The sequence below is a fragment of the Scyliorhinus canicula genome, chromosome 26, assembly GCF_902713615.1.
Source record: "Scyliorhinus canicula chromosome 26, sScyCan1.1, whole genome shotgun sequence".
Lineage (NCBI taxonomy): Eukaryota > Metazoa > Chordata > Chondrichthyes > Carcharhiniformes > Scyliorhinidae > Scyliorhinus > Scyliorhinus canicula.
In genome coordinates this window covers 24,291,884-24,319,291 of record NC_052171.1, presented here as the reverse complement: position 1 = coordinate 24,319,291, position 27,408 = coordinate 24,291,884, and the positions used below count along the sequence as shown (strand labels likewise).

At 51.8% G+C, this 27,408-nt stretch overlaps 1 protein-coding gene across 1 annotated transcript in view; it reads right to left on the bottom strand.

Moving 5' to 3' along the window:
* The window catches only part of LOC119957310 (serine/threonine-protein phosphatase 2B catalytic subunit gamma isoform-like), a 30,850-nt gene extending 7,343 nt beyond the window's left edge, over positions 1–23,507 (bottom strand). Inside the window, exons 1-13 of the mRNA XM_038785172.1 lie at positions 23,347–23,507; positions 13,837–14,034; positions 13,531–13,655; positions 12,650–12,761; positions 9,269–9,414; positions 8,899–9,038; positions 6,999–7,076; positions 4,982–5,076; positions 4,713–4,838; positions 4,393–4,458; positions 3,402–3,483; positions 3,194–3,291; positions 1,872–1,901 (exon numbers count right to left, since the gene is read on the bottom strand). Coding sequence (XP_038641100.1) covers positions 1,872–1,901; positions 3,194–3,291; positions 3,402–3,483; positions 4,393–4,458; positions 4,713–4,838; positions 4,982–5,076; positions 6,999–7,076; positions 8,899–9,038; positions 9,269–9,414; positions 12,650–12,761; positions 13,531–13,655; positions 13,837–14,034; positions 23,347–23,422 — 1,372 coding nt within the window. The 5' untranslated portion in view covers positions 23,423–23,507. The remainder of the gene's footprint in view (positions 1–1,871; positions 1,902–3,193; positions 3,292–3,401; positions 3,484–4,392; positions 4,459–4,712; positions 4,839–4,981; positions 5,077–6,998; positions 7,077–8,898; positions 9,039–9,268; positions 9,415–12,649; positions 12,762–13,530; positions 13,656–13,836; positions 14,035–23,346) is intronic.
* Positions 23,508–27,408: the final 3,901 nt, after the last annotated feature.

Below are 27,408 nucleotides of genomic sequence, written 5' to 3'. Positions count from 1 at the left end.
CAGGGTCGGTGGATTGGCCACGCTAAATTGCCCCTTAATTAGAAATAATGAATTGGGTACTCTAAATTTATTTTTTAAACGGTTAGGTGGGGTTGCTGAGTTCTGGGATAGGGTGGAGGTGTAAGCATAAGTAGGGTGCTCTTTCCACGAGCCGGTGCTGACTCGATGGGCCGAATGGCCTCCTGCTGAACTGTAAATTCTATGATTCTGTGGAAGTGCCTCGGATGAGGGAACGGAAAAAAGTGTGCCCGCCTGTTTTGTGCGTGCGGTGAACTAAAAATCACACTGGCAGCACGAAATGGCAGTCTTTGGAATTGTTAATGGCCTTAGTCGGCCCTTGAATGGTTGACGGGCGCATATCCGTTTTGTGCGCCCACCCGCCAATCTTGAAATCGAGCAATTTCACGGGTCAGGCATGTACCCACCCAGACAAAGATAAACATTCTGGCCTTGCAGCATATGGAGTTTCCACAAGGCACGGGAATGACAGACAGCAGCTCTCAGCTAGCTCACCACGCTTAAAAAAGAAATTCCCAAATGACTCCTCTGACTATTCCGATCAGCTCGTCCCTTGGTTTTAAACACTTGGCATTAAATTCCCACTCAGCAAATTCCTGCTGTTACAAAGCAATTCCAACCCACAGTCCAGCAGATATTTCCAGCTCTGCGCATACAGCAATCCCATTTTAATTGCAGGAGTCGGAGATTTTAACTGGGATAGGCCAAGTGTCACAGACACTATTTGTCGATTCAAACTTTAGTGGGTAAACCCAATCCGTTTTAACAGTCTGAGTGATGCCATTTCTACAGAAAGGACAATTCGAGCCAATGTTTGTGAGATTTCGATCTCAGTTTAACATACTGCGACAGAGGCAGACCTGAGGAATGAGGTCGACAAGTTGGACAACTTTATACTTGCTCGTTCATGAAATCAACATATTTTTAAAAACATCACAAGTTAAAAAGGCAACGCCCCAGACATGATCAGACATGGAGTCTTTACTGCAACTGCAAACTGGGGTTTTCGTGGCAGGAGGAATAGGATCTCAAGGATTTTTAGAGAAATCATTTACAATTTAGCAACAAGGCAGCCTTGACCTCCACCACATGGTGAAATAATTTCCACCTGAGTCAGTGAGGAATCACAACAGGCTGCCCGTCTGCCCAACCGGAGATGGGGAAAATGATTGTTGAAGGAGGGCAAATTGCTGAGTGCGGTCTGACAATGGTGTTTTAGGGCATGTGTTGAGCAGCCATCTTTGCGGCTGTTGAAGTTCAGCAAGTTGCCAGACAATTGCCCAGTCAATGACAGCCCAGCAGAACCGGGAGCCGCTCCGGCTGATTTCACAATCCAGCCCTTGGTCTGAAACATTGTAGGTGGCGGACGAGGAACATATCAGCTATGATAGAATGGCGGAGCAGTCTCGATGGGCCGAATGGCTCATGTATCTTATGAACTTACTGCTGGTGGCAGCCACTCACTAATATCTCAAAGTTAATGGGGAGCTTCCATTCTTACCCTCTCCAGTCCTGCATGACCCAACTGGCTTCTTAATGTCCCCAAGGCAGGAAGAGAAATGCCTATAAATATCCCGTCATCCCACTTTTGTTCTTCTAGTTTTGCGATTTGGGGCTACTGCAGCCAGGAGAGGGAGCATCATTCTGACCCGGATACAAACCGACTCTGTTACTAGTCCTCTAAGCATGACCTCCATACAGGCAGGCAGGAATACCTCCATTTTGGTCACTTAGCTCCAAGCACTCGAGACTGGCTGGCTACAAAGCTTAGGCTGCAGCTTAAGAGGCTGGACTGGGATCTGGCTCAGAACACAGGATCAATGTCACACAATTGCAAGCACGCATCCACATACCTGAAGTGGAAACTGATGCGTCAGTCATGGCTGTTGCGATGAATGTCAGCATGGAGAGGCAGAGGGAGAGAGAGAGAGAGAGAGAGAGAGAGCGAGCAGTCAACAATGCTGTCCACATAAAAATCCTAACAACACGGGTTACCAACTCAATTCTAACGCTCTGGGGAGAATGCAGAACCACACGACAGCTCACTCACTCAGGAAGTGTCCACATTCTCATCAGCCAGGTTCGCGTGACGACACATGGACTGTCCATCTCAGATCGACTGAGGGACTAGACTGCACCAATTTCAGTGACGCCCCCCCTCCCCACTGCCAGCCAATCGACCTCAGGATTTAAATGCGGGGGCAAAGGGCCTGATTCAGGACCTGGTTTCCTTTCTTGACAACGTTAGCTGATGGCTCAAGTGGCAAATAAGTCAGGGTCAGACAGGCAACGCACACACCAAGTGACATCTAAAGGCCTGCTTAGAGCTATGACTGTATCCGTTTATCAAAGTAAAGCAAGTAACAGCAGTACGGCGAACTTTCAAACCAGAACGCCAGAAAGTTAGATAACCCAGAATAATGTAAAGATCAAATATTGTAGTTATTCCACACAACGTAACACTGCTGGAAATCATCGGTGTTACCAAAACACGTACACCTGCCTGATTGCAAAATTGGTCTCACTAAATCCTGGGGATACACGAGAGAGAGAAGCGGAGAGAAATGGGGAGAGAGAGAAAAGAGGAGAGAGAAAAGGGGAGGGAGAGAGAGAGAGTGAGAGAGAGAGAAGGGGGGGGGGGGGAAGAGGGAAAGGGGGGGGAAGAGAGAGACAGAGAGAGAGGGAGAGAATGGGGGGAGAGAGAGAGAGAATGGGGGGAGAGAGGGAGAGAATGGGGGGAGAGAGGGAGAGAATGGGGGGAGAGAGGGAGAGAATGGGGGAGAGAGGGAGAGAATGGGGGGGGGAGGAGGGAGGGACAAAATGGGGGGAAAGAGGGAGAGAATGGGGGGGGGAGGAGAAAGGGAGAGAAGGGGGGAGAGGGAGAGAATGGGGGCTGAGAGGGAGAGAATGGGTGGGAAGAGAGAGAGAGAACGTGGGGAGAGAGAGAATGGGGGGGAAGAGAGAGAGAGAATGGGGGGGAGAGAGAGAGAGAGGGGGGGAGAGAGAGAGAGTGAGGAGGGAGGGAGGGAGAGATAGAGTGAGAGCTCGAGTGCGCAAGAGAAAGAGCGAAAGAGAGCGAAAGAGAAGAGTGTGTTGGGGAAGAGAGGGGAAAGATGGATGAGAGAGAAAGGGGCAGATTAGGATGGAACGCATCCAGCAGTCCAGATTTGCTCACCTTTCTCAAGGGCCATTTTCCCTCCTGCCAGGGCACCCAAGGGTAAGTTGCCAGTTGGAGTCAAGCCTTTTAAAGTCAGGACATTCTCATGTTCCTCTCTGCGAAGAGAGCAAAACAACAGAAACACTAACACTGCAGTCCTGCAAAAACATCCAAATGAAGAATACAGCACACAGCCCATTCGCGGAGGAAAACCAAACAAACCCACCTGAGAACTGTGAAGACTCTGGCCATCTTGCCAATTGCACGGATCTTGTTCTTGATCACTTCCTTACGGTCACGCTGTGAAGCTGAGACAGAGAGGTGAATAAAGCTATCAACGGGGCCCAAGCACTAAGTGCATTACACAGCATCCCACCCAGTAAGTGCAGGGCTATGGCGGAACACAATGGGTAAAACGTAATTCAGCAGCATCAGAATGGACACTACAAATTCCGCAATATCTACTCCACTTAACAATGAAGCAAAGAGAGATCAGCTGAGACCCAGCGAATGAATAGATGAAGCTCAACTGAACTCTTCGCACTGGCAGCCAATATATTAATGGAGTATAATAATCCAGTTGCTCCTTACACTGTAAACCGAGGGATACAGTAAAGCTAACTGTATTCTCCTGAATATTCAAACATCACAAAAGTAAAGTATCTAGTGTTGCCCACATCACTATGTTTGGGGGTTTGTGGTGTACAAACTGGTTGTCCTGTTTCCAACATTATATCGGAGACCACACTGTAAAAATACTTCATTAACTGCAAAGTGCTTTGGGACGTCCAGAGGTGATAAAAAGCCCAATGCTAGTTGCAATTTCACTCGTTGCTAACATCAGTGTGCAGCAGCCAGCAGGAGGGGATGAACACCAGAAAAAGTGGTCACCTCATGCCACTCGAACTCCTGACCAACTCCAACCTCACATGACCTTTTAAAAAAATAAATTTAGAGTACCCAATTCATTTTTTTCCCCAATTAAGGGGAAATTTAGTGTGGCCAATCCACCTACCCTGCACATCTTTGGGTTGTGGGGGTGAGACCGACGCAGACACAGGGAGAATGTGAAAACTCCACACGGACAGTGACCCAGAGCCGGGATCGAACCAGAGTTCTCGGCGCCGTGGGGCTGCAGTGCTAACCACTGTGCCACCGTGCCGCCCTTCAACCTCCTACTATCCAGAGCTTTAGCGCTGCCTGCAATATACACTTACCGTCATCTTCGTCCAAAAGCTCGTCGTCCGAGCAGATGTTGAGGATGCTGACCAACATATCTGTAACTGAAACAGACCAGGCACAACTCAGTCCATGCAATACCATCTCATCTTCACACGTCCCACACTCACTCACTCATCCCCTATTGATAATCTGAGCCCCATGTTCCACTGACCATAGGCCACACATGCCCTGTAACCCACCCCAAATTGCTGCATTGTCCCTGCCCCCGACCGTCTCAGGCTCTTCCTCAGAAACATACTACTACCCCTGATTTATAAAACCCAATCTAATCAATTCCAAAACTGCCTCGGCTTACCTTTCTCCCCGACAAAGGGCAGAGACCAGGAGAAGACGTCCATGAAGTTAGGGAGCCAGTAGGGATGTGGGGAGCAGTTAAATTGTCTAATATTCATTACATTATTTTCATATTTCAATATAGCAGCTGTGGGAAGGAGAATGGAAAGAATCAATTAATTATTCAGCACAAATCGAACAGTGCAACCAAGTTAATCATCCATTCTTATCACACCGAAAGCAGTCAACTGTACTAATTTATAGTGACCACGGTAAGAGCAATTTCCTCACCTTTGTTATTATAGACATCTAGATAATTTGGTGCAGAGAATATGGTTATTAAAGATGGGAAGCCAGTTGCCTGGTTTTTCCTGTACATTCGATATCTGTCAAGAGATCAATAGTGAGTACAAATGCCCTCTCCTCAAATAATCACAGAGACTGTGACATCAATATCAGAGTAGGGAAAGCTTACGATCCGTTATCCATCTCCCCTCCCGCTGTCCCAATTGCTTCTCCGTCTCCTCCCATTCTTATTCCTCGCTCATTCAATCTTCCTGTCACCTGACGGTAGCACAGTGGTTAGCATTGTTGCTTCACAGCTCCAGGGTCCCAGGTTCAACTTCCGGCTTGGGTCTGTGCAGAGTCTGCACGTTCTCCCCGTGTCTGCGTGGGTTTCCTCCGGGTGCTCCGGTTTCCTCCCACAGTCCAAAGATGTGCAGGTTAGGGGGATTGGCCGCGCTAAATTACCCTCAATGTCCAAAGGTTAGGTGGGGTGATAGGGATAGGATGGAGGTGTGGGCTTCAGTAGAGTGCTCTTTCAGGGGCTGGTGCAGACCTGATGGGCCGAATGGCCTGCTTCTGCACTGTAAATTCTAGGATTCTATGACTCTCTACCCATGCCAAAAAGGTTTGCCGCTGATGTATTTCCTAACGGGAGACAATATCTTTGGTTAAAGAGCCAGCATCTACCCCCCGAAGTCCGGGATTGGCTGGGTTTCTCAGGCTGGAGAAAATAAAGTTCGCCCTGAGGGCCTCAGTGGAAGGGTTTGCTCGGAGGTGGCAGCCGTTTATCGACTTTGGGCAAAATTAAGTTGGCAGAAGTGTGTGTGTGTGTGTGTGTTTTGGGAGGGGGGGTGGGGGGGGCATGTTGGCTGGTTTTAGGGGGGGGGGGGAGGGAGAAGAGGTGTTGTTGTCCATTGTGTTAAAATTCATAATATCAGTGTCTCAATCCCGGCCCTGGGTCACTGTCTGTGTGGAGTTTGCACATTCTACCCGTGTCTGCGTGGGTTTCGCCCCCACAGCCCAAAGATGTGCTGGGTAGGTGGATTGGCCATGCTAAATTGCCCCTTAATTGGAAAAAATTTTCAATTTACTCTAAATTTAAATTTACATTTAAAAAAATAAAATATTTTTCAAAATAAAAATAAAGAGCCTGCATCTCTGCATCACCTTTTCTGTCCTCGGGTCAACCCAATGCAACCTCAAGTCAAATGAGTCAACTGAAACTCAGGCTAGCCAACAAATGCTGGGTCACTCAGTGAAAGCTACATCCCAAAGGATAAATTCACCCTGTGAAGAGTAATCTCTTTTGGGAGCAGCAGGGTAGCAGAGTGGTTAGCACAGTTGCTGCATAGCTCCAGGGTCCCGGGTTCGATTCCCGGCTTGGGTCACTGTCTGTGCAGAGTCTGCACGTTCTCCCCGTGTCTGCGTGGGTTTCCTCCGGGTGCTCCGGTTTTCTCCCACAGTCCAAAGATGTGCAGGTTAGGTGGATTGGCCATGATCTATTGCCCTCAGTGTCCAAAAAAAATGTTAGGTGGGATTGCTGGGTTACAGGGATAGGGTGGTGGTGTGGGCTTAAGTGGGGTACTCTTTCCAAGAGTCGGTGCAGACTCAATGGTCCAAATGGCCTCCCTCTGCACTGTAAAAAATTTATATGAATTTGCAAAAAGCAGCTGCCCACAGACAACAATGAGGTAAATGAGAATATCATCTGCTGTAGTGAAGTTGATGGAGGGATAAATATTGGCCAGGACACTGGGGATAACTCCCCAGTCTTTAAATTGTGCTGCGTAAACTTTGTCATCTACCGGGGAGGGCATATGGAGCCTTAGTCAAAGGTTTTGCCCAAAAGACGGCATCTAAGTATTCCATCACAGGCCTATCTCTCGCAGAGGGTCAGGAATTGCAAATGAGGGGAGTGGATGGTCAACTCGACCCTCTCCACACAGATGTTTGGAATGTCAGGGTTGGGGACAAGAGGGAATGCAAACCACACCATGCCTCTCTCAATGAGGTCAGTACTTACCCGGAGTCCTGAGCTTCGTGTGCGCGGATGACCGATAGCAAATTGTTGTGTTGCAAAAATCTACAAACTGCAGCATAACTGCAAAGGAGAGAGGAGTGGGATTAGAATTGGAGAACACCGCAGCCGTTGGAAATCCCCAAATCTCTCCCAATGCACTCCAAACTTGCTTCCAATCCATTATTCCCTTGGAATAATCATTTTTAATTGGGGTGCAAGACACATGCAGTTCGACAAGCGATTGCGAGCAGAGACAGGAGATACAAGTGTTGCTAGTACTCAGTAGCTTTACATTCTTGTCAACAGTTCCTTTATCAGACTTCAAACTGAAATACCAGCTCAACCGTTGATACATTTGCACAAGGTTCCCCCAGCCAGCTTGAAGTAAGTAAGGGTGCAGCCAAAATGCTGCAGAAAGGAAAGCCCAGGTCTGACTCTTGATCTGCCTAGCCTGGTCGCTGTGAGCCATATTCATGTCAATGCCCCAGGTTAGAGAGGCAGAAAGAAAGAAATCAGGACTTTCCCTGCTCCTCACCAGCAGCCAGCAGGATACCCCCACATTGAACAACTTACACACAAGCTGGCAGACTGCTGACATCAAGCAGAAGGGGATGGGGATGCGCAGGGAAGCAACTTAATCAAATTCAATACACAATTTGGTTATTTCCCTTATCTTATCATCTGAAGAAATGAACAGGGAAACAGGGGTTAAAAGTTTACTGGTGCAATATTGCAGAGATACAACAGGCAAGTCGCGACACTAAAGAGAGGCACTAGTAACGGTGTCATTTTCTCATTCTCCCTGGCCATTCGCAGCCATTCTCTGTACTCAGAGTGAGACCAGCAGGCAAGATAAAGGAGATAGCATGTACACATTCAAAAATCTTCGAGGAACATCAGACAGAAGCAGGTAAAAGTGACTGTTTGGGGCAGTATCTTTCCTCTTCTCTCTCGAAACGAAGTAAAACATTCTGGGTGGCTACAACAGAAGGTATAAGAGTATAAGCACAGAGCAGGACTGTTCTTATACAGGTGGCATTCAAGTGGGGGGAAGAGGTTTTTTTTCTGGTACAAAGATATAAATATGGTACAAAATTTATAACTACTTGAATGACTTCACATAATTTTAATATTGATTAATTTGAACACAATAAGGATGACAGGGTAGGTGGGGTAGTGCAGCTGAGGCATGCTGGTTCTGTGACCCACGGCAATCAATCTGCACAAAGTATCTGCAGTTTGACGAACTTTGGCACATAGTCGATGAGCTGAAATCTGGACTGTGGGCACTGCAAGACGCTTCATTCCAGAAGGATGCAACACCCTTAGGTTCTGTACTTCAGAATTAAGTCTGTGGTCAGGGATAGGTTGGTGTGCACAGGTATCAGGACCCAGCTGACAGCGCGAGTCCCTGTGTTGCCTGTCGGTGAAGGGTTAAGGACATCTCCTCGGGGCTAGGGAAGAACGTGGGAGTGAGGAGGGGATAGGGTCCAGTTGTGGTCCTCTTGAGTATCAGTGACATAGGTAGGACTAAGAAAGAGGTTCTTCTGAGGAGGTATGAACAGTTAGGGGCTAAATTAAAAAGCAGAAGCACAAAAGTAATAATCTCTGGATTAGTAATAATCTCAGGAGTGAATTAGCACAGGGTGAAAAAAGATCAGAGAGTTGAAGACAAGACTCGAGATTGGTGTGGGAGAAATGGGTTTCGATTCATGGCACACTGCCTTGACAAGCTTAGTGGGAAAAGAAGGAATAGAAACTTTAACAGTAATAGTACATTGGAGACACAAGAGATAGAGGAACATTCTCTGGATGACTCGATAATATCCTGTGCGACAGGGTTTAGGTGGTTACACACCAGTCTTCACAACACCAGCATTCTCACTTGTGCCCGAACACAAACCTAAAGAAATAGGAGCAGCCTCGTACAGTGTTATGGCTGAAGTGATCTGCCGTCTTCTCGTTGCCGTAGTCCTCTGTCGGGTCTGACCACAGCAAGTCACACATCGGCCCAAAGGCTGGTGGCTCCTTAAATCTATCCAGCTGAAAGACAGGAGGTGAAGCACTAAAACGAAGCAAAGAACTCGCATTTCTGCAACACCTTCACAAACTGGGGATTTGAGAGAGTGAGAGAGGGCGGGGAGAGGAAGGGAATTAGGAGAGTGGGGACAGCAACACGGTGAGAGGACAGAGTGCCAAACTGAACAATTCCCTGCTAATCCACTCCAGCATCTGTGACGTGCCATGCCAGCTGTGGCAGGTGGTATACTTACTCTCCGGATGTCATCTAGAGTGTGGACATCGGGTGACAAGCCCCCGTGGAGGCAGAGGAACTGACGATTTACTATTGCAGCCAGGGGCAGACAGTCAAACGCACCCATGCAGACGTTGTACAGATGATCTGAGTACTTGATTCTGCCTGGGGAGAGGATCAAAATATAAACCAGATAAAACAACAAAGTTAACAATGACATGCTCATTGACTGGTAATCCCCTCCTCTTACACTATCCTCCAAAACCCTCACAGCTTACATAAAGCTCCATTGCTTTGAACAGGTATCAATGAATCTACAGGTATGAGCTTAAAACATTCTGAAAGAAAATACTCAATTCACTTTATTGCTAACGAAGAGCTTCTGATGTAGTCAACTGTTGTCATTTAGGAAACATGGCCACCAACCAAACGATTGGCAGCACAAGTGGCTAGCACTGTGGCTTCACAGATCCAAGGTCCCAGCTTCAATACCCCGCTGGGTCACTGTCTGTGCGGAGTCTGCACGTTCTCCCCGTGTTTGCGCGTTTCCTCCCACAGTCCAAAGACGTGCAGATTGCGGGCAGCACTGTGGCACAGTGGTTAGCCCTGTTGCCTCACGATGCTAAGGTCCCAGGTTCGATCCCGGCTGTGGGTCACTGTCCGTGTGGAGTTTGCACATTCTCCCCGTGTTTTTGTGGGTTTCACCCCTACAACCCAAGGATGTGCAGGGTAGGTGGATTGGCCGCGCTAAATTGCCCCTTAATTGGAAAAAATGAATTGGGTATTTTAAATTTATTTTAAAAAAGGAATGTGATCAAACTCCATCTGACATCGAACCACTGCAGATATTAGGACAGGTCAGCAGAAGCTTGGTCGACAAGGTAGAATTTAAGGAAATCCTGGAGGAGGGTATGGAGCTTCAGAAGTATTCAGGCCTTGGCAACGAAATGCACAGCTACCAGTTGTGTGGCAATTAGAATAGGTGATCAGCAATGGGGCAGAATTCGAAGAGAGCATCAATCTCATTGGGTTGGAGGAGCCATGCCGCCCTGTTTGATCACTTTCCTGTGCACTGTCTTGGGGAGATTGCACTGTCTTGATTCGCGATTTAAATGCAACTTGCTGTACCAGAAAGCTACACTTCATCGTGACTGTGCAGAAACACGGGAATGCATTTGATTTCTCTTGCATCGCCTAACTGGTCAGCTCCTGTCACAGAGGCTAAATATACAAGGGGAAAACAACTGTATTACTAACAGGCCATGAGGGAGTTTGGATTAATCCTGGGCACATTTCACTGCCCCTTTAGATGAAATATCTGATGCACAGCATACTGTTAGTGGTTTACAGTAATCCACACTCGCTCCATACCAGAAGCACAATCCGTTACATCTCTGGTTTCAGTGCTCAGTAGCTCCGACACAAAGCTTTGGCAACCACACCGGACCAGCTGTTTGAGGTTGAAGGGCTCCCATGCCATCTGTCACAGGGCACATCACAGCCAACAATCTGTCCCAGCCAGGATCCAAAGTCCGTGCCCAATTAGAACAGAAAATGGACTTCATTTGCTCAAAGTTAACAACAGAGGACTTGCATTTATCCAGCTCCGACCATACTGTGGGCACCGCACTGCAAGTGTCAGCCTGGATTTCATGCCAGTCTTGGAACGGGTCTTGATTTTCACAGGCCCTGCTGGCTAACACTGCGCTGCCCAGTGATATGCCGCGAGGCTACAGCAGACTGCTACATCTGCGTGGGGAGCCCACTTTAACAAGCTTGTGTGCATATCTCCATGATCCTTTCATAGCACGACACTGTGGTGGCTCACAAGACTGTGGTGGGTTTAAGGGCAAGCTCTGAAATAGTGTAATGTAATTTTTATACAACTCCATCAGCGCATCTATTTAAAAATCTGACCTTCTTTGTCATTACACAATAGGACAGGGTTGGGAAGCCTGGCTTGATAGGGGGCAACACCATTTCAAACAAGGACAAATTCACCACAGAATTCCAGGCTAATACTTAATCCCTCAAACAACATCATTAAGGATCATCATGTCATTTCTTCCATTGCTGTTTGTGGGATCTTTCTATGCGTAAACAGACTGCTTTATTTCCTACATCACAGCAGTGGTTACATTTCAAACCGTCCTTCACTGCCGATGAAATGCTTCGGGAGGTGCTGAGCTCTTGAAATGCGCTATCCACTTATCCATCGTGATCCCGCTTCCATCCAGAGAAAGCACACTCCTACCACGGAACCAGTGTAGGAACTATGTTATTGAAATGCTACTCCGAACTATAATTCAATGGTAATTATGAGGGACTCAATTGGCAGGGAGCGTTGCAAACAATCTGTCGTGGTTCACTTTCAAACATCATGATAAACAGATGCAGTCACCAGTCACACAATCATGCAGGGTGAAACTCCCAGAGAAAGCTATCAGGATTAATTCTCAAGGATTATCTGTGTAATCACCTATTAAAAAGCAGACAGCACAAACACAGAAAGGGGATGATGCTTTAATTCAATACAAGGGCTTCCCAAATCATCTGTGGAAAGCTCTAACACAGTGGTTTTCGAAAAAACCTCTGACAGCAATCGACATTAACAAACGTGGTGAAAACAGTGAGAATCAAAGTAAAACAAACTCACTGCAGAAAGGACAGCGAGGAAGTGGCGATCAGAAGAAAAGAATGGGAGATGAAGAGCAGGGAGGAGAGAAGGAACAAAAGGGGAGTAGTTATTTGTTCAGAGCGATAGAGACCCATCCAACTCCAGTCCTCACTGATTGCAGTGCTCCCACACCGTGCCACCTCAGCTTGAAGCACATCGGCTCGAGCTGAGAAACAGCCAGTGGACACACATCAGTGAAACACAGGTACACAGCTAGCACACAATGCAGACCTCTAGTCATTGTACAAGGGAAGTCAAATGAAAACTGACTCTCCCACCTTCAACATGCTCTGCAAAAGCAGCCGGTGTTATCTTTGAGTAGCCCATCAACCTTGCAGGGACGAACAGAACTGACCCAAGCATTCCGGACACAGATAGGAGTGATTTAATTTGTGTGCACAAGCTGTACACAAGCTGACAGACGTACAGGGGTTGCATAGCACCAGAGAGGTTTCTCCCCTTTTACCAGCTACATACACACATGAACCAACGCAGTACACAATAGGAGTGAACACTGACATTTTATCCAGTTTGTACATTGATAAACTATAACACAATGAGCTGTCCACTAATAGTGGGAACAATTCCATTTCAGCCATCTATCTTCCCATTCCGCCCAGGGCTAAATGGTCCTGCATCCCAACTCAAATGTTGCACGCTCCGGGCTGGACGGGAGGCAGCTGGTCTGCTTGAGTGGGCTGCTTGCTTGTGGGATATACTCACATTCCTGCTTGAAGGTGAAGTACTCGGTCAGGTGTCTGCATTCATGATTCCCCCGCAGCAGAAACATTGTGCTCGCATGGTGAATCTTCAGAACCCAGAGCATCAGGACACACTGCAGAAAACAAACCTTTAACAAGTGAAGCAGAGACCAGCAGACTGGAGAGGCCAATGAGATAAGCATTAGGGAAACAACATTGAGGATAGCAATGAAGAGTTGGGAAGAGAGCTGGATTAACATCAGTGGAGATACAATCAGTAACACAGGGTGCTGGAGGAGAGGGGTTACTGAGTGATCCCTCACACTGTCACTCAGTAACCCCTCTCCCCAGCACCCTGTATTACTGACTGTATCTCTACTGATGTTAATCCAGCTCCCTCACACTGTCACTCAGTAACCCGTCATCACTTTGCTGTCCGTAAATATGTATGGTCTCCACTGGTCTTCAGACACAGCACTGCACATTAGGACACACACACTGCTCATGGCCAAGGTTCATCACTGACTTGGTAAGGTGAGCAGTTCTGCTCCTTGAGCTAGTTGGTCCACTCATCGAGGGTCGAGTGGTCAGTACTGCACTCAAGGCAAGTGTAGAAGTCCAGTCCTGCACTTCCAGCTCACCACATCATCCAGAGTCACATCAGGCTATGATGTGGAGATGCCAGCGTTGGACTGGGGTGAGCACAGTAAGAAGTCTTACAACACCAGGTTAAAGTCCAACAGGTTTGTTTCAAACACTAGCTTTTGAAGCACTGCTCCTTCCTCAGGTGCACTGCAGCAACTCACCAAGGATTCAGGCAGTACCTTCCAAACCATAACCTTGACCATTGAGAAGGAGAAGGGCAGCAGAACAGGCACAGATGTAAAAAATTGAGAGACTCACCTCAATGCTGAAGTAGCCTCGATCCACATAGTCTCCAAGGAACAGATACTGAGTACTGCCGGGTGAGCCACCCACTTCAAACAGTTTCATCAGGTCAAAGAACTGACCGTGAATGTCACCACACACTGAGGCAGAGAAAGAATGAAAGCAAATTAACTGCCTGCCTTTGTGAACTTCAGAAATGTACTGAGAATAACACAGCTGTCCCACATGCCCCACAGTCGCTGACTCCCTCAGATCGGGAGGGTGGGTAATGGGGGGGGGGGAAACAGAGAAGGGGAGGGGGGAGACAGCAATAGCCCATACCTGTGATGGGGGCCTCCACTTCGATGAGCGTCCGTTCCTTGCGAAAGATAGCGGCTCCGTCCTCAATGATCTTGATGGCAGTCTCTTCCTCCAGTCTCCCTTCTTTAATAAAATGAGCCCTTAAGACTTCGAGTTTCGGCTTGCCCTCCGAGTAGACATCTTGCATAGCGAGGCGCCGAGCCGGTGGAATGGGAACAGCTGAGAGTCAGAGAATAACCCTTATTTACCACCAAAATTCAATCCAGAACACAGATCACTAGGCACACAAACAATGACTGCTGCACGACTGACTCCATCAGCAACCATTCCATTCTAGACTGTGGGAGCTCTGCACTATCGCAGGGTCAACACTGAAGGAGTGATTGCTGCACTGTCAGAGGGTCAACATTTATTCCTAAACCAACAATTCAAGCAAATGAGCAGGTCATGTTCTGAATAGAAATCAGGATTTTACTGTGTAAATTACCTCCTGTATTTCCCAAGTTGCAGAAGTTAAAAAACCTAATTGGACATATCTAACCCCCCTGTTGTACCCGTCATAGAATCCCTACAGTGCAGCCTGAAGCCATCCAGGCCCCCACCCAACCGTTGGACACTAAGGGGCAATTTATCACGGTCAATGCACCCAACCTGCACGTCTTTGGACTGTGGGAGAAAACCGGACGGCACTGAGCTTCTTGAATGTTTTTGGAGCCGCACTCATCCAGGTAAGTGGAGAGTATTCGAAGAGAGCTAGGCCGGCAGTGCCGGAATCTCCTGCGGCCATTCCCCTGCAAAACAGATATCCCGCTTTGGATACTGTTGACGGGAAAGCAGCAGCAGCCAAATTCATTGCACCACGTTTGGGTTAGCTACAGAGGGAGGAGTAAAAAGGTGAGAGAATGCAATTGTTATAGAGATTCAATTGTAAGGAGGAGGCAGTGGCATAGTGATATTGTCACTGGACTAGTAACCCAGAGAGAGAGCCAGAGTAATGCTCTGGGGACCCAGGTTCAAATCCCCCTCACTGCAGAAGGTGAAATTTGAAATCAATAAAATATCTGGAATTAAAAGTCTAATGATGACCATGAAACCATTATCGATTGTGGTCAAAACCCATCTGGTTCACTAATGTCCTTTAGGGAAGGAAATCTGTTGTCCTTAGGTGTGCACATCAGGTGCGGACGCCAGCCGGTTCCTTTGTGCCGTCTTCATCTTTGTGAGAACAGAAAATCCATGTAGGTCACCGGGAAGGGCAGTAGCAACAAAATGCTTTTTTAACTCAGCACTGCATAGTCCTGGGAGACGCTGCTCCAGAATGCTGACAGGATTTTTGATGCGTTTTTAACGCGCTGTCGCAGGTCAGGTGCAGCAGCGTAGTCCTTTCATTTGGAGTCAGCTGTAAGTTAATAACTGTGTTATAACCTGCCTGGATCCTATTGGCTCGGACAATTGGTTACCCCATGTTACTTGAGACATATGAGCTCCCCCAATGAGAGGGGGGGGGGTGGAGAATCATTAGCTGTACAAACAGAGCTGGCCAGTGTGGTACTGGCCAGAGAGGTAACCAGTGGTGAACTACTGGCCCTGTGTACATATTCTTGTAAATAAAGTTACTTTATTTTTGGGGCAGCACAAGTGGATAGCACTGTGGTTTCACAGCGCCAGGGTGCAGGGTTCAATTCCCCGCTGGGTCACTGCCTGTGCGGAGTCTGCACGTTCTCCCCGTGTCTGGGTGGGTTTCCTCTGGGTGCTCCAGTTTCCTCCCACAGTCCAAAGACGTGCAGGTTAGGTGAATTGACCATGACAAATTGTTCTTAGTGACCAAAAAAGGTTAGGGGGGTTACTGGGTTACGGGGCTAGGGTGGAAGTGAGGGCTTAAGTGGGTCAATACAGACTCGATAGGCCAAATGACCTCCTTCTGCACTGTACGTTTTATGTTCTGTTTGACTCTACAAACTCAAGGACTCTTTGTGCCCCTCACAAAAAACTCTCTTTCGGAGACTCAACCTCGAAAGCTATTTTTCACCCACCACCTCTCTTTCAAAATCTGAAACTTCGCTCATTTGCCAGTACTTCTCTGATTATAACACACATGGGCTTTGCATCCTTATTTGCATTGGCACAATTGATAAAACCAAACCTCAAGAAATCGTCTTTATGCTCCTTTGTTCCCAAGTTAAGGTTCTACTTTGCATGCTGTTAACCAGGGATCCTGGAGCTCTCTCCAGGGCTAACACTAGCACTGCTGTGGACTCTCCTGCACAGCTCTCTCCAGCAGATTATCTTGTGAGAAGCTGGCCAGAAGATACACTGCCTATTTGTGTCTCTGGCCTACTCTTACTTGTACGAAAATGATTCCTCTTGCCTTGCTTGCCAATAGCACCTACATACAGGGCACTTGACGTCAAGTGTACCTGTAGGGCGGGTGACATGTTCACTTCTGCTGCTTCTGGGCAGAAGACTGCCCACAGCCTCATCTCCGTATTCATTAAAAGCTGGCAGCTGTCATTCTCAATAAATGTGCCCGTAGCAGCGGTTGGGCGTTTGCATGTTCAGGACCATCACAGGAACGACCGACACTCACCACAATCCAGTCGCGGGTCGCAGCCTCGCACTTTGAAAAATCCTGGGACAGAGCAGGATTTGGACTGACATAGGAGAAATTTTTCTCACCCAGAGAGTGGTTGGCCTGTGGAATTCGGTACCACAGAAAGCAGTTGAGGCCGAAGCACTAGGCTTTCAAGAAGCAGTTAGATATAGCTCTTGGTGCGAAGGAGATCTCAGAGGATATTTACTAAACCCACCTCATAACATTTACCAGATCTAAGATATCATGTTCCCTGGTTAGCTCCATGGCACGGCTGGGTGACACAGTGGTTGGCACTGCAGCCTCACAGCGCCAGGGACCCAGGTTCGATTCCCGGCTTGGGTCACTGTCTGTGCGGAGTTTGCACGTTCTCCCTGTGTCTGCGTGGGTTTCCTCCGGTTTCCTCCCACGTCCAAGGACGTGCAGGTTAGGTGGATGTGCTGTGATCGATTGCCCTCAGTGTCCAAAGGGTTAAGTGGGGTTACTGAGTTACAGGATAAGGTGGAGGCGTGGCTTAAGTAGGGTGCTCTTTCCAAGGGCTAGTGCAGATTCAAGGGGCCGAAGGTTATCTTCTGCAATATATATTCTAATCTGAAACCCTCCCCCTTGCACCATCTTTCCAGCCACATATTCATCCGACATATCCTGCTAATTCTACTCTGACTAGCACATGGCACAGGTAGGAGTTCACTACCTTTGGAGTACTACTTTTCAACTCACTTCCTAACTCCCTATATTTGGCATCTAGGACCTCATCCCTTTTTGACCCATGTTGTTGGTACCGATGTGTACCACGACCACCGGCTGTTCACCCTCCCCCTTCAGAATGTCCTTTTTTGAAAAATATTTTTATTCCCCATTTTCTTCAGGATTTAACCCCCCACCAACAAACAGTAAATGGTAACAAAACAATGTCAATCCGCCTACCAACAACAACGATCCCATCCTCCCACCTCACCCCAAACAACAGCCCATCTGACAATATAAGCATCAATATAAGCATAAGAAACTAAACCTCCCAATGAGGAAAAAAGAAAAAGGAGTGAGGAATTGCCCCTGGTCACCGTTGACATATATAGTCTACCCCCCAACTCCCCCTAATATTCAATGCCATCCAATCCCCAAAAGGGTACCGTGAATGGCACCCATGAATTGAAGACACCCCCCAGACTCCTCCCCTCCACTTCCTCTTAACTCCTTCCCCCAACATTTCACCCCGGCTAGACTCACCGAAACCTGTTCTGCCAGGCTCCGATGGCCACAGCCCCTCTCCCCACCTCACTCTCGTTCACTGGCCGGCTTCAACCAGCCAGTGTGGAGGCCCCCGCCCGGGTCTCCTTCCCCCTTGCCCGGTCCCAGGAAAACCAAGGAATCCCCTTTTGCACACAACCCCCGCATACACACCCAGGTCCCAAAGAACCATCATTGCAAGTGAAAGTCCCATCTCATCCCTTGTCCAAATATACAGCGGCGACTCATTTAGTACATACACCAACACGCAGTGAAAAAGTAAAGTTACATGAGGCTACATCGGCACACAACCCGCTCTCAGTCCCATTTCTCAATTCTGCCACAGTCCTTCTGCCTTCGCAAACTCCTCTGCCGCCGTCCCAAAATAAAAGTCCTTGGATTTGTAGATCACCCTCAACTTAGCTGGGTATACTATGCCACACTGCACCTTGCTGATGTACAGTACCTTCTTCACCCGGCTGAAGGCAGCCCGCCTCCTCGCCAGCTCCACCGTAAAGTCCTGGTATACACGTATACCAGCTCCAGCCCACTGCACCACCCACTTCTGCTTTGCCCAGCACAGGACCTTCACACTGTACCTACAGAAACACATAGTTACTACTTTTAGCGGCTCACTCGCCTTTGCTATAGGCCCCCACGACCGATGTGCCCGATCTAGTTTGTATCAAGAGGAATCGTCCCCCTCCCCCAATAGCTCAGCCAACATCATGGCAAAATACTCCATCGGCCTTCCACCCCGTCGGGCAGACCTACAATGCTCGGATTCTGCCGCCTGGATCTGTTTTCCAGGTCTTCCATTTTGGCTCGCAGACCCTCGTTGGCCTCGGTCACCTTCCGTAACTCCTTCCCCATCAAAGTGAGTCGATCACTGTGCTGTGATAATACCACTTCCTTCAGTGTCTCACCTTGCTCCCGCACCTCCGCCACTGCGCTTGATACCGCCTCCCTCACTGGGGCAATCGCCTCTTCCACCAGCACTTTCAATACCGCCCTCATCTCCTTCTTCATCGCTTCCATGTGCTTTGTGAACTGTTTTTCAAGTTCCACAGCCATCAGCGTGGTCATTTCTTCTGCTGTGAGCGATGGGGCCTCCCCTGGTGCTCCAGCCTCTGCTTTCCTTACAGTTCCTGCCCTGACTTTTCCACTCACCGGCGGACTTTCATTAACCCCCTTTTTCACAGCTGCTTTTTTTCCCCCAAGCTTGGACATTTCTCCTCCCTGTGCCTTCTTACAGCTTTTTCAACCTCCGTTGTCCCTGGGACCGGGCGTTAAAACCCTGAAATTTCTATTCCCGAGCGGGAGCCCTCCAGTGTGCGGCTGCGTCCCGCCCACCGTTACCGGAAGTCCACCCTCCAGAATGTCCTTTAACTGCTCCGTGACATCAAAGAACAATACAGCACAGGAACAGGCCCTTCAAGCCTGTACTGGTCATGACACTAACCTTGGCCAAAATCCTCAACACTTCCTTGTGCCATATCCCTGTATACATCCGATCCACTTATTAGTCAAGGTGCCTTTTGGACGCCGTTAATGTATCTGCTTCCACAACCCCCCTTAGCAACGCGTTTCATCCTTGACCCCAGCCGCACCAGGGAAGCAACATAGCACCTTGATGGCTGCAGAAATGCATATTGATTCCTCTTACAATTGAATCCCCTATAACTATCGCATTAATTCTGTTAAGAAAGAGAAGTGATCTCACTGAAACTGCGAGATGTCTGAGAAGCAGATACTAAGAGGTTGTTTCCGCATGGATTCTCTCTCTCTCTCTCTCTCTCTCTCTCGAGCTCATTTACAGTTACAGTCTCAGAACTGAGAAAGAAAATTCCTCACTCCAGAGTTGCAGTTTACAGAGCGATAGGAGGACAGTGGAATTGTGCAAATCAGCCAATATTGCACGGGGATCGCAGGGCGGAACACTGTTCCTTTCTGATCCCCGTGTCCCCCACTGCCCCCAGAGCCTGTCCATTCCCACCATCCCCCCCACCCACAGCCCAAACCATCCCCCCCACCCACAGCCCCACCATCCCCCCCACCCACAGCCCCACCATCCCCCCCACCCACAGCCCCCCCACCCACAGCCCAAACCATCCCCCCCACCCACAGCCCCACCATCCCCCCCACCCACAGCCCCACCATCCCCCCCACCCACAGCCCCACCATCCCCCCACTCACAGCCCAAACCATCCCCCCACTCACAGCCCAAACCATCCCCCCACCCACAGCCCCACCATCCCCCCCCACCCACAGCCCCACCACCCACAGCCCCACCATCCCCCCACCCACAGCCCCACCATCCCCAGCCCCACCACCCCCCCACCCACAGCCCCACCATCCCCCCCACCCACAGCCCCACCACCCCCAGCCCCACCACCCCCAGCCCCACCACCCCCCCACAGCCCCACCACCCCCCCCACCCACAGCCCCACCATCCCCCCCACCCACAGCCCCACCACCCCCAGCCCCACCACCCCCAGCCCCACCACCCCCAGCCCCACCACCCCACCACCCACAGCCCCACCACCCACAGCCCCACCACCCCCCCCCCACCCACAGCCCCAGCACCCCCCCCACCCACAGCCCCCCCACCCCCCCACCCACAGCCCCTCCATCCCCCCCACCCACAGCCCCACCACCCCCCCACCCACAGCCCCACCATCCCCCCCACCCACAGCCCCACCATCCCCCCCACCCACAGCCCCAGCACCCCCCCCACCCACAGCCCCAGCACCCCCCCCCACCCACAGCCCCCCCACCATCCCTCCACCCACAGCCCCACCATCCCCCCCACCCACAGCCCCACCTTCCCCCCCACCCACAGCCCCACCATCCCCCCCACCCACAGCCCCACCCCCCCCCACCCACAGCCCCAGCATCCCCCCCAATCTCTCCACCTCACAACCAACCCCACCATCCCCATTTCAAACTCGAAATAGAACATACGGTGCAGGAGGAGGCCATTCGGCCCTTCGAGTCTGCACCGACCCACTTAAGCCCTCACTTCCACCCTATCCCCGTAATCCAATAATCCCGAACCTTTTGGACACTAAGGGGCAATTTAGCATGGCCAATCCACCTAACCTGCACGTCTTTGGACTGTGGGAGGAAACCGGAGCACCCGGAGGAAACCCACGCACACAGGGGGAGGACGTGCAGACTCCACACAGACAGTGACCCAGCCGGGAATCGAACATGGGACCCTGGAGCTGTGAAGCTATCCACTGCGCTAGCGTGCTGTTCACAAATACCCCCACCTCATCACACACTCCCTCACACACCCACACACACCCCTCACCCACCCACACACACCCCTCACCCACCCACACACACCCCTCACCCACCCACACACACCCCTCACCCACCCACACACACCCCTCACCCACCCACACACATCCCTCACCCACACACCCCCCCCACCCCTCACCCACACACCCCCCCACCCCTCACCCACACACCCCCCCACCCCTCACCCACACACACCCCCCACCCCCACACCTCCCCTCACCCACCCACACACATCCCTCACCCACCCACACACATCCCTCACCCACCCACATATCCCCACCCCTCACCCACACCCCCCCCCCCACCCCTCACCCACCCACACACACCCCTCACCCACCCACACATCCCCACCCCTCACCCACACCCCCCCACCCCTCACCCACCCACACACATCCCTCACCCACCCACACACACCCCTCACCCACCCACACACATCCCTCACCCACCCACACACACCCCTCACCCACCCACACACATCCCTCACCCACCCACACACATCCCTCACCCACCCACACATCCCCACCCCTCACCCACACCCCCCCCACCCCTCACCACCCCTCACCCACCCACACACACCCCTCACCCACCCACACACACCCCTCACCCACCCACACACATCCCTCACCCACCCACACACATCCCTCACCCACCCACACATCCCCACCCCTCACCCACACCCCCCCCCACCCCTCACCCCCCCACCCCTCACCCACCCACACACACCCCTCACCCACCCACACACACCCCTCACCCACCCACACACACCCCTCACCCACCCACACATCCCCACCCCCACACCCCCCCACCCCTCACCCACACACACCCCCCACCCCCACACCTCCCCTCACCCACTCACACACCTCCCCTCACCCACTCACGCCCCCTTCACCCACACACGCCCCCTCACCCACACACGCCCCCTTCACCCACACACGCCCCTTCACCCACACACGCCCCCTTCACCCACACACGCCCCCTTCACCCACACACGCCCCCTTCACCCACACACGCCCCCTTCACCCACACACGCCCCCTCCACCCACACACACACACCCTCACCCCCTTCACCCACACACACACCCTCACCCACTCACACCCCCTCCACCCACACAACCCCCCCCACCCCACCCACACCCCCTCACCCACCCACACCCCCCTCACCCACCCACACCCCCTCACCCACACCCCCCTCACCCACCCACACCCCCCTCACGCCCTCACCCACCCACACTCCCCCACCCCCCTCACGCCCTCACCCACCCACACTCCCCCACCCCTCACCCACACACACACCCCCCACCCCTCACCCACACCCCCCACCCCTCACCCACACACACACCCCCCTCACCCACACACACCCCCTTCACCCACACACGCCCCCTCCACCCACACACGCCCCCTCCACCCACCCACACCCCCCTCACCCACCCACACCCCCCTCACCCACCCACACCCCCCTCACCCACCCACACCCCCTCACCCACCCACACCCCCCTCACGCCCTCACCCACCCACACTCCCCCACCCCCCTCACGCCCTCACCCACCCACTCCCCCACCCCTCACCCACACACACCCCCCCACCCCTCACACACCCCCCCTCACCCACTCACACCCCCTCCACCCACACACACACCCTCACCCACTCACACCCCCTTCACCCACACAACCCCCCCACCCACACCCCCCTCACCCACTCACACCCCCTTCACCCACACAACCCCCCCACCCACCCACACCCCCCTCACGCCCTCACCCACCCACACTCCCCCACCCCCCCTCACGCCCTCACCCACCCACACTCCCCCACCCCTCACCCACACACACCCCCCCACCCCTCACACACCCCCCCTCACCCACTCACACCCCCTCCACCCACACACACACACCCTCACCCACTCACACCCCCTTCACCCACACACACACCCTCACCCACCCACACCCCCTTCACCCACACAACCCCCCCACCCACACCCCCCTCACCCACTCACACCCCCTTCACCCACACAACCCCCCCACCCACCCACACCCCCTCACCCACACAACCCCCCCCACCCACCCACACCCCCCTCACCCACTCACACCCCCTTCACCCACACAACCCCCCCCACCCACCCACACAACCCCCCCACCCACCCACCCACACCCCCTTCACCCACACACCCCCCCCACCCACCCACCCACACCCTCCCCTCACCCACACACTCCCCTCACCCACACACTCCCCTCACCCACCCACACCCCCCTCACCCACACACTCCCCCCACCCACCCACACCCCCCTCACCCACCCACACCCCTCACCCACCCACGTCCCCCCATCCCTCACCCACAAACCCCTCGCCCCCCCCCTCCTCCCACCACATCCCCTCATCCACCATCAGCCTCCCCAACTCCCCCCCGGTACCTTTCACCACTCTTTCGGTTGTGGAGTGAGTTGGCTGAGAGTGGGCCTGAGGCACGGTCTCCGCGGTGGTGGCCATGACCGGGCGGCGCGTCTGCACCAAGGAAGCGGCCGCTGCTGCCGGGCTGTCCGGCCTGGGCCGCCCCTTGGCGCCTGTGCGCTGCCCGCCGGGACCTGTAGTCCCGGCGCTGAACTACAGCTCCCGGCCTGCCCCGCGCCGCGCACTGCCCGCCGGGACCTGTAGTCCCTGCGCTGACCTACAGCTCCCGGCCTGCCCCGCGCCGCGCACTGACCGCCGGGACATGTAGTCCCTACGCTGAACTACAGCTCCCGGCCTGCCCCGCGGCCGCCGGGACCTGGAGCGCAGCAGCCAATCAGGAAGGCGGGTTCCACGCATACTCAGATATGTTGCACAAAAGTATCAGCCCCGCCCCCTTATTGTGGCCCCGCCCCCTTGTTGTGGCCCCGCCCCAGCATCTTCACTAGAGGCCATTCAGCCCCTCCAGCCAGGACCAGCATTGCTGCGTTTGGGCACCAGCTGCACTTTCCTGGGTTCTTCAATGTCCAGGAATCTTTCCTTCAATACACTCAGCTCTCTGGGGCAGCCAATTCCAGACATTCACCACCCTAGACCATTGCAGTGAGACTTTCTCACTATTCCCATCCTCACAGCAGGAGAACCTATCCCCGTGGCTATGCACACTCCCCATAGAATCATAGAATTTACAGTGCAGAAGGAGGCCATTCGGCCCATCGAGTCGGCACCAGCCCTTGGAAACAGCATCCTACCTCAGCTCATACCTCCACCCTATCCCCGTAATCCCCATAAGTTTTTTCGACACTAAGGGCAATTTATCACGGCCAATCCACCTAACCTGCAACTCCGAGGAAACCGGAGCACCCGGAGGAACCCCACGCAGACACAGGGAGAACGTGCAGACTCCGCACAGACAGTGACCCAAGCCGGGGATTGAACCGAGGTCCCTGGAGCTGTGATGACGGAGTGCTAACCACTGTGCTACCATGTCACCCACTTTTTTTGGATAATGATCTAATTCCCTGTTGAAGGCCTTGATTGAACTTGACCACCATTCAAGACAGTGCACCTCACACTTTTTCCAATTATAAATTTAGAGTACCCAATTCATTTTTTCTCCAATTAAGGGGTAATTCAACGTGATCAATCTGCACATCTTTAGGTGTGAGGGTGAGGCCCATGGAGACACAGGGAGAATGTGCGAACTGCACACGGACAGTGACCCGGGGCCGAGATCGAACCATTGCACCCCTCTCACTGCATCCCCCATTCGAACCGGTGTGTTTAAAAAGGTTTTTCTCATGTCGCCATTGCTTCTTTTTAACTATATTTGCCAACAATGAGAACAGTTTCTGTCCAGACCCCTCCTGATACTGAAAACCTCTATCACTCTGAACCTTCAAAACAGCTACAACTTCTGGAATCTATCTGCATAACTGAAGTTCCTCATCACAAGAACCATTCTCATGAATCTTTTCTGCATCCTCTCCCAGCACCTCAGCCTTCCTGAAGTATGGTGCCCAGAACTGGATGCAATACTCCAGCTGAAGTCAAACCAGTATTTTAGATTGCAGGTGTCACATAGCTCCTCTGCTTTTACTCTATGACCCCATTGACAAAGCCGAGGATAATGTATACTTTAGGAATGGCGATGTTCCCTTGTTGCCCATGAACTCTGGCACGTCACTGCCCTGCAAGAGATCAAAAGAGCGAAGGGCAGTTGAGGGAAGATGGCCGCAGTTACACCACCTTCTGGGTGAGGAAAACCCAAGCATCAGGCCAGGACGCATGAAATTGGTTTCCCCTTCAAGAACAAACTCGTCAACCGGCTCTCGGAGCTCCCTGTCGGCATCAACGAGCCCCTCATGACCCTTACCAAGAAGCAGGGATTGATCGTGAGTGCCTAGCCCCAACCCTTCTCTCAATGGTAATTGTAAAGAAGTCTTTGGCCATGATAAACGTGCCCCTTAGTGTCCAAAGAGGCTAGGGTGGGTTGCGGGCCGAGGCAGGGTGCTCTTTCAGAGGGTTGGTGCAGAGTCGATGGGCCGAGTGGCCTCCTTCTACACTGCGGGGATTCTATGATTAGCTCATTGAAGTAGAAGTCAGATGAGCTAATGTGCGAATGTTACGGGCTGGTTATGGAATGTCATAATGGAATGGAGGGGCTAGTTTAGCACACTGGGCTAAATCGCTGGCTTTCAAAGCAGACCAAGGCAGGCCAGCAGCACAGTTCAAATCCCGTACCGGCCTCCCCGAACAGGCGCCGGAATGTGGTGACTAGGGGCTTTTCACAGTAACTTCATTTGAAGCCTACTTGTGACAATAAGTGATTTTCATTCCATTATGTCAGCTCTGGAGTGCACAGCCCACCTGATTTTCTGCCTGTGCGATGTTATTAGCACTGTGATGTCCACAAACCCTGAACCTAAATGCGAGCCTGAGCTCAGTCCGACAGCTGGAGCTCAGACCCGGGACCATCCTAACCCACTGACTGCCATTCTCCTGCAGCCCAGCTTCATTTGTGCAGCTTCTCTGATCTTCCACTGCCCCCAAGTGGCAGCTGTCTACATTACACCATGAGACAAAGGCACTTTCTGTTTCAATTACCTCCGAACAATTTTTGACAAGAGCCTCTTTTTTTAATATAAATTTAGAGTACCCAATTCATTTTTTCCAATTAAGGGGCAATTTTACTGTGTTCAATCCACCTACCTTGAATATCTTTGGGTTGTGGGGGCGAAACTCACGCAGACACGGGGAGAATGTCCAAACTCCACACCGACAGTGAACTAGAGCCGGGATCGAACCTGGGACCTCGGCGCTGTGAGGCCGCAGTGCTACCACTGCACCACCGTGCGGCCCTGACAAGAGCCGGTTTTGCTTTTCCAGAACAGATCATCCACATGATTTTCTGCCGAGGTTAATTTAATATCTTACCCCTCAAACTATACAGCACCTCTCAAATCGTCTGACTCCCAAACTAGACATTATCCCATCAAAATGTGGCTCATAATCAGGTGGGTTCAAGCTGAACTTTAGGAATGTGAGCGCAGTTATTAGGCTCACACCATTGGATGGTCAGTACCGACGGAGGGCTGCACTGTTTGGGGAGGATATACTTGGGCAAGGGAATCGATGGAACGTGGAACTCGACTCAAACAGCTCTGGCCTTGCTGGGTGGCAGAGCAGGCTGGAGGAATAGAACATAGAACATAGAACAGTACAGCACAGAACAGGCCCTTCGGCCCTCAATGTTGTGTCGAGCCATGATCACCCTACTCAAACCCACGTATCCACCCTATACCCATAACCCAACAACCCCCCCCCCCAACCTTACTTTTATTAGGACACTACGGGCAATTTATCATGGCCAATCCACCTAACCCGCACATCTTTGGACTGTGGGAGGAAACCGGAGCACCCGGAGGAAACCCACGCAGACACGGGGAGGACGTGCAGACTCCACACAGGCAGTGACCCAGCCGGGAATCGAACCTGGGACCCTGGAGCTGTGAAGCATTTATGCTAACCACCATGCTACCCTGCTGCCCCTAATGGACCTCTGCTCCTACTTCTCATGCTCACATTCGGGGAGATCAACACAAAAATGCTGTCGCTCAGACGAGCTGTGAAGTCATGCGGCTGTCAAAGATTCCCAAGGTGTGAGTGTCAAGAATTCTTTCTGGTGCAGGGAGCTCAGGCTTGGGAAGAGAAGCTGGGATTGAGGTTCTGGGACTGTTCACGTGGGCCTTGCTGCCGCTGAGAAGAACGTCTGAGCAGGTCAGAGGCTGGAAATTCTGCAGCAAGACTTACGGCCCAACCTTTCGACGCCTCTCCACCAAGGCTTGAGTCAGGAATGTGGTCGAACACTCTCCACTTGGACTCTACTCAGTCGGTTGAACATTATTGGCAAGCCAATCAGGAGATGAATCCAGTTGCTGGTTTTATTATTCGAGACAGCAAGTACAACTGGCAAAGAAAGTCGGGGGGGGGGGGGGGGGGGGGAGTGGCACTTTCTGAACCCAGGT